This window comes from Acinonyx jubatus, chromosome B4 (genome assembly GCF_027475565.1).
Source record: "Acinonyx jubatus isolate Ajub_Pintada_27869175 chromosome B4, VMU_Ajub_asm_v1.0, whole genome shotgun sequence".
NCBI classification, from domain to species: Eukaryota; Metazoa; Chordata; class Mammalia; order Carnivora; family Felidae; genus Acinonyx; species Acinonyx jubatus.
This window is the reverse complement of record NC_069387.1, coordinates 20,031,824-20,046,785: the sequence shown is the minus strand read 5'-3', so window position 1 is coordinate 20,046,785 and position 14,962 is coordinate 20,031,824. Positions and strand designations below refer to the sequence as shown.

Genomic DNA, 14,962 nt, shown 5'->3' with positions numbered 1-14,962 from the left:
AATGTTTACCCTTCACAGAAGACTCTTGATAACATTTGAAGAGTATGTGTTAATGATAACCTGTAACCATAATTCTTTCCACATTAAGGATGAACTGCTTAGTAGAAAAAAGAGAGAAAAGAAAAAAAAGACAGGCGGCAAGAGTGTGGATGTGTCAAAACTTGGTGCCTCCGAAAAAAATGAAAGGTGGGTGCATATAAAAATATTGTGTAATTTGAAACTGTTTTAAAGCGTCTTTAATATGATCCAACTTCATATGAATAGTCATTTCAGATTTGCTAACATTTACATCTGTAGTAGGTTTATAAAAGATTAGTAATGTGCCATAGTTTATGAGACAAATCCTAATCTTAGACAAAAGTTCTACAGGTTTTTTCCCCTTGTAAAGTGTAAACATATATTTAAGTAATCAAACCCCCAAATGTTTGTCATTTGAAATTTTTATACTGAACTTTAGAAATAAAGTATTCCTAGAAGAACCTGTCACTTTAATGTTTAGCTCAAAAGTGACAATATGCAGAAAGGCAGTGATATGCGGTACACTCAAAAAGATACCATTTCTAGTATCGATTCATAAAAAGAAATAAAGGGTTTAAATAGTTCACACAGCAGGGCAGGAACTGGATCAATGTGAGATGGAGATCAGAGACTATTCTGCCTGTCTTCTGTTCTGATGACATCAGTGAGTAATGCTTCAGTGAACTGCAAATGACATTAATTTTTATGTATTGGTTTGTTTATGCTACAGTCTTCATATCTGCTTGTCAGCACTTGGGAACACTCTGATGGTGCTTAGTCTTTTATAGCTCAAGTAATCATAAGGTTTAAGAATTCATTTTACAGAACTGACAAAAAGTCCAGGTTAGAAAGAGAGCTTTTGTTTCTTTGTAACTTGTTTAGGAGTCTCCTTCCCCAAAATCTTAGCCTAGCTTTTCTTAGTTGCTATGCATATTGCACTTGTTGTAACTAACGTATTTCGTGATAGAATACATCAAATGTAGTGATAACTGTCATAAATATTTCATTGAAAAATTTCTTCGTACTTTTGTTGGAATAGCCATTCATAATAGAATTCATGATCTTTATAGAAATATTTGTTTCCCAACTTTCTATATTTTACTTCTTTGTTTCTGTTTTTGTTTTTTTTCCCTTTTAGATTGGTGATGAAACCACAGTGGCATGATTTGCTTCCATGCAAGCTGGGAATTTGGTTTTGCCTTACACTAAAAGCATTGCCTCATCTAATCCAGGTAGGGTGTACCTCTTTCATATAATATTAGATGCTTTCACTTTAATTATTCATGAAATAATTTATGCCCATGTCTGCTATCTGAGTACTGATAGACAATGGATGTTTTATAATACTGATTGAATTGATATAAGTATAAACCTAGTTAGAATAGTTCTAAACTTATTTAGGTGTTTATCCCTATAACTGTCTCTTGCATTGCTTTTAGAACAACTTAGAATTCTAAGACATAGAAAAAGAAAAAAAAATACAATCGTTAGGTATAAGAGCAATAAAAATTTAAGTCACTGTAATCATTTAAGGTGTATCCAGAAAAAAAAAGAACAGGACTCAAATAGCCTGTCACCTGTTATTTTAACAGCATTTACGTACACAGTGGGGGGGGGGGGAGGGGGGAGGGGAACGCATGAACATTTGCATAATTATGCAAAAATATATATTGCTTTCCATTTTATTTGCAACTTTAAGAGGAGTGAGATATTTTGTCTTACATTGGCAATCAGTTTCTGTTGCTAGTAGGTCTCGATCAAACAATAGACTGTGGGTATATATAATTTCTATGGCAATTTCTCGCATTTCTTAAAAAAATTCAGCATACCAAAGCATATTTTATTAAATTATTGCTTTGCTAATTTTAATTATTACATCTGGTTAGAAAATTCCGAACACATAAACATAACATTTAAAAGTATATGTAATAGTTTGGGTGTAAAAATTGCGACGTTCTTTTAAGTTGTAATTTTGGGTAGGAAATGTTTCATTTCAGAAAATAAATGTTTAGAAAAAACAAGAGAGCCAGATGATTCCCACCCAGTTCTACCGCTTCTTTTCACATAGCAGAGCTGTTTTTCCTAATTATTTAAGGAAATGAATGACTCCAACTTCTGCATTTTATCCTTTTTTCCTCTTAAAACAAAAATTTTATGTTAGAAGGGAAAATGAAATAAAAATCACTAGTGTGTTTCTTTGTGGTCGTTCAAAATTATTTACCAATTCTTCCATCAAAATAGTTCATCTTAATAGTTATTGCTTGCAGAATCATATATTTTGTTTATAGTTAATAGAGAAAATTGGAGTATTTTGGTAATTTAAAAGCTTTTGTTTATAAGTTATTTAGCATATTATCTTGTTTATTTGCGTAAAAACCCACAATCCTTGTATGCTGTGTATGTAAGTCTTAATAAGAGAGAGAGGTAAAGTATATTTGTCATACCAGTATCTATGTGAGAAGATGTAACCAAAAAATATTTTAGGACATGTATTTTCTTATGTTTTTTAAGAGTGACATTTTGTTTTGTTTTGTTTTGTTTTAGAATCTGCAATAGGCAAACCAGAGTGTAGATGCATTTTATAGTCATGAGGCAGAGTAAATTGAGTATCACATAAAATGTCAGTCTGAAACACTTCTTTGTAATTGTAAGCCAAGTCATTTGAAACAATGTTTATTTGGTAAAATTACCATAAATCCAGGTTAGTATGCAGAGCAGTTTGCAAAACTAGAACCGATATATTAAGATGGCTTAGATTTATAAGGTGTTATTTTAAATTATCTGCCTGCAGAGTCTGGAACTAACAGATTATGTTGCCTTGCCATAAATTTTTTAAAAGTTACAAAAATTAGAAATTTTACAAAAAATATGTAGTCTCTTTAGAAACTCTGCTTTCTTAAACTGTTGGATCAGTATGAGTTTTAAAGTTTTTACTTACTTGGTTGTACCTGTTGCTTTCAGTTTTGAGACACTAAGCATTAGGTTTTTAAAACCTTTGTAAATCTGACTTTTAAATTTTGTTCTAATTATTTCTTTCTGATAATTTCATTCCAAGAAGAAAAATAAGACAATGTTCCTTTTTTTTTTTTTAACAAATACTTGGTATTTTAATTCTGTTTTGAGGATATAAGATTTGTTTTTTCATGTTCACTAACAAAATAATGTATATAGTAGACTGATACAAGCTGTAAAAGTGAAAGTATTACAGATTGGTCAACATAGAAAGCATCAGCAAAGCAATACTGAATAGTTGCTGTTAGGATTAGATTTGTGTCTGCTTTTTTTTCTTTTTTTTTCTTCAGTCTACTGTAACTCTGTATTAATCTATCATCCATAAAATTGTGTAATGTGAGTACATACGCCTTCTTCACAACGCTGACGTTCTGATGTGATACTTCTGTGACGTCTTCAATAAGATATTTGTGAAATTTAGAAGAAGCCCTCCTTACCTGAAGCATTGTAAACTGGTAATTGGTACAGTGGTCAAAAAAGAGCCCTACCTAGAGCTCTAAGTATACAAAATGATGCATATGACCTCAAACATTTTAAGCATGTACTTTACATTTATTTATTTATTGACCACTCTTGTGATACAGGGCCATCGTTTTATTTTTTCTTGCATATACTGTCTCTATAATTTTGGTTTCTCTAAGGACAACCTTCCAGTTGATTTCTTAAAGAAGAGTTAAACGAGACTCTTGCCAAACAATGTAATTGTATAATCCTTACAGAGTTTTATGATTTCCCCTGGTCTTTCATAATTGACTAACTTATATCTAGTTAACAGCATTTTTAGCAACTCTTTCATTGAGCTTTCCAAAGCATCTACTTGGTTTTCATAGAAAGAACTCTCTTTTTCTATTCACTTTTCCTTTTTTAATGTAGTATTTAAATTGAATCATATAATTACATAACAATTATCACTGACAGATTTAAGAGCTAACACATCTAGCTCCTATAGGCATGCGGTAAGTTAGTTAAGCAGATGTCCGTTAAGAGAATTTTACTTATGTGTGTGAATCCCTTGAATTTTATGAAATTCATTAAAACTGATCTGCAAGTATTCTGCGTAAGTATGTAGCTATTTGGATATGAAGAAGGGTCCAAACTAAAAGTGGGAGATTCAGAGACTTCCAGCAAGTGGCCTTTACACTAGTCAGGTCTGTACTCAAATTTTGTCCTTGTCATATCAACAGCTCTTGGTCTCCTACTTCTTCCTGTGAATACCCATTCCTTTATTGTACTTCTTACACATAAATGGTTATCCAGTAGGAGTTGGAAAATGACAGTTCTAGATAATGGGAAAATTACAATAATTGGCATATTAGAAGAATGAGACAAAAGAACTAAAACCTATTATACTTGACACATATAAAATATTTGATAATGTTAAATTAATGTCAGACACTTCCCAGATTGGAAAATATCCAAGGAAAGGCGTATGGGCATAACTGTGTTTAGCAAAATGTATGCCTCATATCATTCACGCACCCACATATGCAGAAAAGTAAAAAGTCAAATGAGAAACCAAAGTAAAAAATGTGGAGTGTTTGTAAATTGATGAGAAGGAAGGTTAATGTGTGCATAGAGTGTGGAGAGAACATTAGAGAAGAGTAACATGCATGACTATATGCAGAGAAGTTGGGGAAACTTGAGAAAATGTGTCTTAGTACAGAAAGCAAGTAGAATGATCAACAGAAGACATGGAATATGAATTCGAATATAACAGAGAACTGGGACTGTATCAAGAGAGGCACTGTATGCTTGGAGCTTAGAATTTAATTTTAACATTGAAAGTTTAGCCCTAGTGACACTTGCGTCTTACCAGCCTGTTTCTCTTCTCATGGTAGTTTTGAAGGGAATACACATTCTCTTGGAATATGACTAAGCCAGTCATCTGTGTTAGCTAATTTCAGCCTGTAATACCCAAAAATTTTCCTAGCCTCCAAAATGCCCTTTTTGGATATTTTTTGATTTATCATATATATTCTGAAACATATTTATAACCATGAAAGTAGCAAACAATTGACGAAATATACTATGTGCATATTTCCAGTTTAACCCTTATAACTTAGTTAATTTTTGTTATTGCCTATCTTTGTTGGAGTCTTATATATTTGGGCCCATAAAAATTTAGGTTAGTAGTACCATTTGATTTCTCATATATAAAATCAGTAAGTGCCAAATATTCTAAGTAATTACCAGTCTAAATTATGGTTTATTCATAGTCTCTACACTGCCTTTTTGTTGTTGTTGTTCTCTATACTTTCTAAGATGAAAACGGTCTTAGGCACTGAGAATTTATTTGCTTGATAGTTTGTTTCTGAGGGAATTCACCAAATTTCTCTCTACCTGCTGTATTACATTTCTCAGTTACATAATTTATAAAACATAAAACTCCTTTATGTGTGCACTGCCCACAGTTGTAAATTTTTCCCATTGTTAAGTCCCAGCCCCATCTTTTCTCACTACCAAGCTGATCTTATGTGAACACAGTTAAACTAAGAATTATTGTAGGAAATTTCCAGCACGCATAGCCCTACCCCCATCAGGATTCATAGATTGCCCAGGAGCAGTGTCTGAAAAAATAGAGGAATCTTCTCTATAATGCTGTGGCTTTTACCTTAAAAAATAAAAAGTTACCTAAGAGAGTAAAGGGAATATTCTAGTTTACAGAACTATCTGTAAATGGAGGCATCCTCCCTCCCAAGAAGCTTCTCCCATGGAAACTACAACTGTGGACAAGCCTGGAGGTCACCTCTGTACAGTCAGGGCCCTTCCTTTCTAGCCCCTTTGCTTCTGCTTGCTGGGACTCTGTCAGAAACCAAATAAACAAAACATTCACAGCTAATTAGCAGCAGAAAAAAGCTCCTAAAAGGCTTTGAGGCAATTATAGCAAGCTGAGTTGCCTGTTCTACTCAGAGTTAAACACAGATTCTCCAAGGGATGGAAAAGCTTACTTTTAGTACTCTAAGAACTTTTAAAAAAACTTTACAAACATACTTTATGTAGGGAGTATGCAAACAAATGAAAAGGGATGGAAAAGAGCGTCTGAATTTTTGTAAGGCTGAAACTCTACTGCTACAGAAGGACAGAGAGAGAAAGGAAAATTGGAAAGACCTCACAACAGAAGACAAAGATTCCATTCCTTCTGTCCTCTGAAAGGGGAACGAACATAACATGGAAGTACTTGGAGGTCCGAAGATAGAATATAAAGTAGAGTTTTGTAGGTTATTGCTAGATGTAGAAAAGATTTAAAAAAACACAAAATGTTAGGTACAATGTTAGAGATATATAGTCTCATAGATTCCATATTTTATAGATAAAAAGTAGTTAAGACTTAGCTTGGTGAGACAGTTTGCTCAAAGTGACATAACTAGTGAATGGTAGAAATGAAACTTAAAGCAGATGAAAATAAGTATTAAAATATGAGAAATATAAAAGCTGAGGAAGATAACTTTTCCCAATAGTGGAATAACTAGAAGGATAGCTACTCTACAGTGAATGAATAAGCTATCTACTCTTACAAGTCCCTATCAGAGTATTTAGGCTGATTATAATTATTCTAAAGTTATAGGATTCTTGCATTGAGTTGGGGCTGAATACATGACTTCTGTAGTCTCTTCTGTTTCTTAGCCCAAGTGGAAAAAGTAGCTGTTAGGCCTTACATCTTGAATACCACTGACTGAGGGAGAGGAAGGCATAGCTTCTCATTTTTTGTTTTATTTTTATTTTATTAATATTTGTGAATTCAGTGTTTGTACAAAACTTTGGACTCTTATTTAAAGTCTACAATATAGGGGGCGCCTTGGTGGCTCAGTTAGGCCTTGACTCTTGATTTCGGCTCAGGTCATGGTCTCACGGTTTGTGAGATCAAAGTCTGCGTCGGGCTCTGTGCTTAAAGCACGGAGCCTGCTTGGGATTCTCTCTCCTTCTCTCTCTGCTCTTCCCCCCCCCCCCCCGCCGCCCCCCTTAGATTTGCTGTTTCTCTTTCTCTCTCTCAAAATAAATTTTTAAAAAAATGAAAAAAATCTTTTCAAAGCCTACAATTTATATTTTTCCTATGCTCTTCATTGTAATTTTATTACACATTATGTGTAACTCTGAGATTATAGTATAAGCCAATGGGAGAACAAATCTTGACATAAATACTTTGTGGGCAGATTTTCAGAAATGTACTTACGCTATTTCCCTATGTTGAAGCTTATATGTAAGCTTCAAACAAGAGATTTGTGCTGTCAGACTGTCAAACAAGTGGCACATCCTTCATCTCTTTTGTAGCTACCTGTCCTCAGAGCTCTTCCATGTTCCTTATTCCCATTAGGACAGGTGATGGGTAGCATTTCGCTGCTTGTACCACTCTAGATCAACTCCCTTCTTTCCTACGTTTCCTTCAGTCATTTAATATTTTGAAGGTTATTTTTTTTAAGAGGAAATGTTTATTTATTTGGAGAGAGAGAGATTAGGGGAGGGGCAGAGAGAGAATCCCAAGTAGTCTCTATGCCATCAGCACAGAGCTGGGATGGAGAAGTAAAAGAAAACCAAAACATGGCAAATAGTACCAGCTCAGCATGTTATTTTATCACTTAAATGCAATATGTCAGTAATGTTAAAGCTTTTGGTATGGATATTCTCCGTCTCATAACTCACTAATCTTGGAGATAGTATCTCCAAGGCTTATATGAATGGTCATTATCATTAGGAAGTCCTTCCTGATTAGGCCAGTTGAAAACTTCCCATTGTATATTCTCTGTGCTAACTTCTAACTTCATAGCACTTATTATTTATATTATAATAAGGATAGATTGATATACTATGGCAAGGTACAGATCATCCTGAAATTCCAGTGGCTTAACATATTTCTAGCTTATACCACTTGTCTGTCACTTCTTGGTAGGAAAGAGGGCATTCTGCTCTAACTAGTCATTCAGGGACTCAGAACAAGGACGTCTTTACCATCTTCCAGCTGTATGATCTGGAACATGTGGCCTCCTTCCTCACTATGGCAAGAGTATTGCACAGGCTTTTTGGTGCCTTCGTTTGAAGGTGACACATGATATTTCCATCCACAGCCCATCCAGAACTAGTCCCATGACCCCACCTAATCTCAAGAGGATAAGGAAATGTGGGGAAACAGATAGAATGTTGGGTGAGCTTCATTCTGTTTTCAAGCAATTCATTCAACAAGTATTTATTGAGTGCTTACTATATACCAGCTACTCTTCTAGGCCCTAGAAATAAAAAAAAATTTTTTTTTGAGGCAAAAATCCCTATTCTCATAGGTTATTTTCCAAATTTGGGGTCATTCAGTTATTTTAACATCTTCCTTAAAGACAAGTGCTTGTCTTTTTCTGTAATCTCCATATATCCCAACAAGGTACAGCACATATAATAGTGGTTCAATAAATAAGCATAAGTTAATATAACTAAGGTCTTATTGTGCAAGGACCATGCTCTACAATTACATACAAAGAAAACTCATAACATGTAAATTCTTTAAGTTGGCTGTACTTCTGCAATGTAAGATCAGGTCCCTGCTTGATATATATGTAGATAAGCTTTGAGCCCTTCAAAAAATTTTGTTAAGTACCGGGAGAGTGGCTTCTAAACTAAAAACTTTTGCTCATGTTCCGTTCATTGATGATTATGCTATAAGCTCATTGCCGATAGGAACTCTTGTTTGGAACCCTGTAAATCGCATAGTTTTAATAAAGTCTTAACAGAGCTAAACCTAGGCAGTCCAGAGCCCTGATTGATTAAAGTAAGCCTTCATTCATTCATTGAGTATTTATTAAGCTTCTGTTATGTTTCAGGCAATGTCCACAAAGATGGATAAGAAGTTTACTTAGAAATTCAAATTTTTTGTGTATAGGTAAACTGAGCTTATTTTGCTTGGACTCAAAATGAGACTTTATGTTTATCTTCTCTACTTGACAATTATATTGATGTGAATTAGCCACTCAGGAAGAATGGGAGGGGGCAATGTTTCAAAACAACTACTCATTTTTTTTTATTAAAAAAATTTTTTTTGTTGTTTCTGGCACAAATAAAGACACAGAGATAAACAGAACAGAATAGAAAACCCAGAAATGGACCTAAAACTACATGGTCAAATAATCTTTGACAAAGCGGAAAAGAATGTCCAAAGGGAATAAAAACAGTCTCTTTAAAAAATGGTGCTGGGAAAACTGGAAAGCAACATGCAAAAGAATGAAACTGGACCACTTTTTAAACCATACACAAAAGTAAATGCAAAAGGGATGAAAAACCTAAATGTGATAAAGGAAACCATCAATATCCTACAAGAGAACACAGGTAACAATCTCTTTGACATCAGCCATACTAGATATGTCTCCTGGGTCAAGGGAAAGAAAAGCAAGAAAAGAAAAAAGAGAAGAGAAGAGAAGAGAAAGGAAGGAAAGGAGGGAGGGAAGGAAGAAAGAAAGAAAAAGAAACAGAGAGGGGCAGGGAGGAAGGAAGGAAGGCAAGCAGGCAGGCAACTATTGGGACTTCACCCAGATGAAAAGCTTCTTCACAGTGAGTAAAATGAAATAATAAAATTAAAAGGCAACATTTAGAGTGTGAGAAGGTATTTGCAAATAACATATCTGACAAAGGGTTAATATCCAAAAAATATAAAGAACTTATAAAACTCAACACTCAAAAGACAAATAATCCAGTTAAAAAATGGGAAGAAGACATGAACTGACATTTTTCCAAAGAAAGCATACAAATGGCTAACAATATATGAAATGATGCTCAAAATCACTCATCATCATGGAAATGCAAATCAAAACTACAATGAGATTCACCTCACACTTGTCAGAATGGCTAAATTTAACAACACAAGAAATAACAGATGTTGGGGAGGATGAAGAAAATAGGGAACCACCTTACGCTGTTGGTACAAATGCAAACTGGTGCAGCTTCTCTGTAAAACAATATGGAGGTTCCTCAAAAAGTTAAAAAGAGAATACTATCCCACAACTGAACGTTTGCACTACTAGGTATTAACTCGATACAAAAATGGCAATTAAAAGGGAAACATGCACCCCATTATTTATAGCAACATTGTCAACACTAGCCAAGTTTTGGAAAGAGCCCAAATGTCCATTGAATGATGAATGGATTAAAGAAGAGGTACTACGTATATATCGCTTCTTGGCCTTTTGGCCAAGATCAAGTGAAAGAAGAGGTAGCATATATGTGCAATTGAATGTTACTCAGCCACAAAAAAAACAAAATCTTGCCTTTTGCAATTGCAAAATTGCATTTTGTTGATGGAGCTAGAGACTATTATCATAAGCAAAGTAATTCAGAAATAGAAAGACAAATACCATATGATTTCATGCATCTGTGGAATTTAAGAAATGAAACAGATGGGGGCGCCTGGGTGGCACGGTCGGTTAAGCGTCCGACTTCAGCTCAGGTCACGATCTCGCGGTCCGTGAGTTCGAGCCCCGCATCGGGCTCTGGGCTGATGGCTCAGAGCCTGGAGCCTGCTTCCGATTCTGTGTCTGCCTCGCTCTCTGCCCCTCCCCCGTTCATGCTCTGTCTCTCTCTGTCTCAAAAATAAATAAAACGTTAAAAAAAAAAAAAGAAATAGATGAACATAGGAGGAAAAATAGAGAGGAAACCATAAAACAGACTCTTAACTATGGAGAACAAACTGAAGGCTGCTGGAAGGGAAGTGGGCAGGGGGATGGGTTAAAATGCTGGTGGGTATGGGGCGCCTGGGTGGCTCAGTCGGTTAAGCGGCTGACTTCGGCTCAGGTCATGATCTCGCGGTCCGTGAGTTCGAGCCCCACGTCGGGCTCTGTGCTGACAGCTCAGAGCCTGGAGCCTCCTTCAGATTCTGTGTCTTCCTCTGTCTCTGCCCCTTCCCCTCTCTTGCTCGATCTCTCTCAAAAATAAATACATATTAAAAAAAGTTTTTTTTTTAAATCTCAAGATACGTATTGAAGTGGGCTTTCTTAACCTCTTACCCAACCTTCCGACCACCTAAATATGAGTGCGCATTTAAAAATACAATTTGGGGGGCGCCTGGGTGGCGCAGTCGGTTAAGCGTCCGACTTCAGCTCAGGTCACGATCTCGCGGTCCGTGAGTTCGAGCCCCGCATCGGGCCCCTGTGCTGACAGCTCAGAGCCTGGAGCCTGTTTCAGATTCTGTGTCTCCCTCTCTCTGACCCTCCCCCATTCATGCTCTGTCTCTGTCTCAAAAATAAATAAACGTTAAAAAATTAAAAAAAAATGCTGGTGGGTATTAAGGAGGGCACTTGTTGTGATGAGCATTGGCTGTTATATGTAAGTCATAAATCAGTAAATTCTACTCCTGAAAGAAATATTACGCAATATGTTAACTAACTGGAAGTCAAATAATAACTTGAAACAAACTAACTAAAAAAAAAATTTGTTTTTGATTCCAAAACAACTACTCTCATTCAACCCCTTTGACTATGTGATTCTCACTTAGAATATACCTTAAATAATAGCCATAGGTCTCTTCTTGAATATTACCTTTGTGGGACGCCTGGGTGGCGCAGTTGGTTAAGCGTCCAACTTCAGCCAGGTCACGATCTCGCGGTCCGTGAGTTCGAGCCCCGCATCAGGCTCTGGGCTGATGGCTCAGAGCCTGGAGCCTGTTTCCGATTCTGTGTCTCCCTCTCTCTCTGCCCCTCCCCCGTTCATGCTCTGTCTCTCTCTGTCCCAAAAATAAATAAACGTTGGAAAAAAAAATTAAAAAAAAAAAAAAAGAATATTACCTTTGAGATCAGTCTCTTTCATTTTAAGGTAATTTTAATTATTAGAAAGCTCTTCTTTATATTTATCCAAAATCAAAACTTCCATCTCTAGAATACACCATTCTCTCCTACAATGACCCTTAAGATATTCTATGATAGTTATCAGGTTATCTCTAATCTGATCTCCACCCCCTTTTAAGAAATAATTTCAAGCTTCCCTACCATTTGATCACTTTCCTTTTAAAGTGTTCCAGTTTGTCAGTGTACCTTAATGTGTGGTACACCAAACTGAACACAAGGAGGGTTGGAGTGGTGTAGGGTGTTGAATGCAGTAGAGTTCTTTGAGATCATAGGTTTCTTACAGAAGTGAGCCTTTCTGGAGTAGGCATATTGTTATTATGGCTTACAAGTACAAGTACGATATGACAAGAAAAAGGATGAGGAACATTTAAATAAATGCTTAGAAACAGAGCAAAAGAAGGAACGGATTCTTGGCCTAGAACAAACCGTGAGTGCAATTGGGGAATGTGTTAAAACTCTTGGAATTAGGTGAAGTAGGGTAAAGTGACTGAGTGGATAATGATCCTCAGATAAGTGTGATTTTGGGGTCAAATGGGTAATTTCAAAGAGGAATTTTTAGTGGAATTCTGTACTGTAGCAGGAAGCAGAAACACGAACAGAGAAATATTCAAGTTTGGTAGAACCACTAGGAAGAGGCTGCTATTACCAAGTAAAAGATTTTTGTTTTGAGAGGGTGCAGGTGAAGAAAGCCTCATAAGCAATAAGTTATAGGATTCTGCGGGAGTTTTGGTGAGGTCTGAAGCAGAAAAACTCACTTTTTGTGGTAGAGAATAAGGCTTTGGTAAAATAAGTAATAATAAAAATAGGTAACATATAGAGGACCTGTGTGCAAGATGTTATTCTGAGTGTTTGATACATGTATCAGCACCTCAGTCTTCACAGTAGCTCTGTGATCGTCCCCATTTATGAATGAGATAATTCATACAACGCTGAGTGAAGTAATTTGCTGAATCCTATTTAGGCTGAAAGAAGGCAGAGCTGAGACCTTAATTCAAGTCATGTCTAGCTCCAAAATCTGTCCTAGTAATCACTGTATTTTCTCTCACTATACTGTACTATGATGTTTGATTTCAACCTACCTTCTTTCACATCTCATAGATAACTTATCTGTGCCCCTTTTTCTTGTATGGTGCCACCTTTCCTGCTCCCTTCAAGGGTCCAGTGCTATCCTGACCTTTTCCCTACTATTAAAAACTACTGCCTGGGGGCGCCTGAGTGGCTCAGTCGGTTAAGTGTCCGACTTCAGCTCAGGTCATGATCTCAAGGTTTGTGGGTTCTAGCCCTGCATCGGGCTCTGTGCTGACAGCTCAGAGCCTGGAGCCTGGTTCGGATTCTGTGTCTCCCTCTCTCTCTGCCTCTCCCCAGCTTGCATTCTCACTCTCTCTCTCAAAAGTAAATAAACATTTAAAAAAATTTTTTTTAATAAATAAATAAATAAAAACTACTGCCTGGAAAGAAGGTAATAAGCTCATTCATTCATTCATTCACGTCATGGAACAAATGACTGATGTGGCTTAAAGAAAATAAGAGTATTCCAGGGCTGAGGTTTTTTTTAGGGGTGCAGGGAATGTTAAGGGGCTATAAATCCTTAACCCCAAATCCTGTTGCATTTTAAAGTATATATGGACTGGGAGGATGAGTATGTTGGATTCATGATTTTCTGTCCCCTTCAAGTTATACCATTATTTCGCTGACCCAGGGCTTGTGGAGTCCTGGTAGAAATGAGGTAGGAACATGAAAATGAGAATGGGAGAATAAGAGATACATCTTTATTATACTGATCCAGTGATTTTAGGAATGCCTATTATTTACCTAATTCATCGTCAGATGGAAGAGTTCTGATATAAGCCCAAGAGATACAGACTCGAAGAAAAGCTTTAACTCTTCTTGGACGGTCACAGATGAAAAGAGAAAATTCCATTCTAGGGTTTAAGTGTTCATGCATTTCCATTTGAATCAAGATAGAGCTTTTGTTCCTGTATTTCCTTCAAAAATAAACCCTCTCAGATGAGTCTATGATGTATCTGCCCTAGGAATCTTAAAATCTGGGAATGTTACCCTAGAGTTAATCCTTGATAGCTCTCTTTTTCCTATTCCACACACAAGCCCTTTCATTTCTTCCTTTACAAGATTTCTCATATATTTTGACCTAGTTCAGTTCAATGAATATTTATTGTGTACCTGTTTTATACCAGATTCTGTGCTCTGGGCACACAAGTACCCCTGTCTCAGATTTCCCATTTTCTAGGAGAGAATATAGCATGATACAAACAATCCTAGAAGTGTGCTTAAACACAGAAGCAGTATACAGGAGAGAATTCCTCTGCCAGGGAAGGTCAGAAAACCTTGCAAAAGGAGGTGATGCTTGAATAGTTTTCAGGGATGAATAGGAGTTCATCAAAATAATGGCAGGGGAGCAAAATATTCTAGTTAGTGGGCAAAGGGTATGCAAAGACTTAAAAACACAATGTGGCCTGGCAGTTACAAGTAGTATTGCTGTGTGATGAATGAAGTTGAAGCCAAGAGGTAGTGGAAAATTACCTGTTCTGTTTTTCTCATTGTCAGGATCTTCATATGCTTAGAGCATCAATTTGTTGATCTCCACGTTTGTGATTATTGTAGGCCTGATCTTTTTTCAGCACTCTGCTAGAGTCTTGCCTGTGTGCCACTCCTTGACACTTTAGCCACTGTATTTGGACACCTAAGTATGTGTCCTCAGTCCTCAAGCCTCCATGACAGGAACTGATCTCTAAGTGTGGTGGAAGGAGGAATGACATCTTCACTTGTATTGACAGGGGCAGATAGGTTTCTTAATCAGATTTGCATATGATAATTTTGAAAATCTTTTGAGGTGAAGGGATGAATATGAAAATAGTGCTTTGTTAGTCACAGTGACATAACTTACTGTGCCCATTGAGGTTAATTCAGCGAGTGTGTCTTCTCTTTGTCCATGGAGTAGCCCAACGTTGAGAACACAAACAGTGGTAGAACACAGGAAGAGGAGTCCTCCCTTCCATGTCTGAGAGAAAAAACTCTCCTTAGATTTATACTCACGCAGGTTCTGGCCTTAATAAATAAGCTCTCTGAGAGAGAAAAATCAGGGAGAAACATTTATTGTTTCT

At 36.4% G+C, this 14,962-nt stretch overlaps 1 protein-coding gene across 1 annotated transcript in view; it reads left to right on the top strand.

Moving 5' to 3' along the window:
- DNAJC1 (DnaJ heat shock protein family (Hsp40) member C1) overlaps positions 1-14,962 on the top strand; it is a 217,498-nt gene that overhangs the window by 81,107 nt on the left and 121,429 nt on the right. The window contains exons 5-6 of the mRNA XM_027073603.2: positions 89-186; positions 1,157-1,250. Of these exons, the coding sequence (XP_026929404.2) occupies positions 89-186; positions 1,157-1,250 (192 nt within the window). The remainder of the gene's footprint in view (positions 1-88; positions 187-1,156; positions 1,251-14,962) is intronic.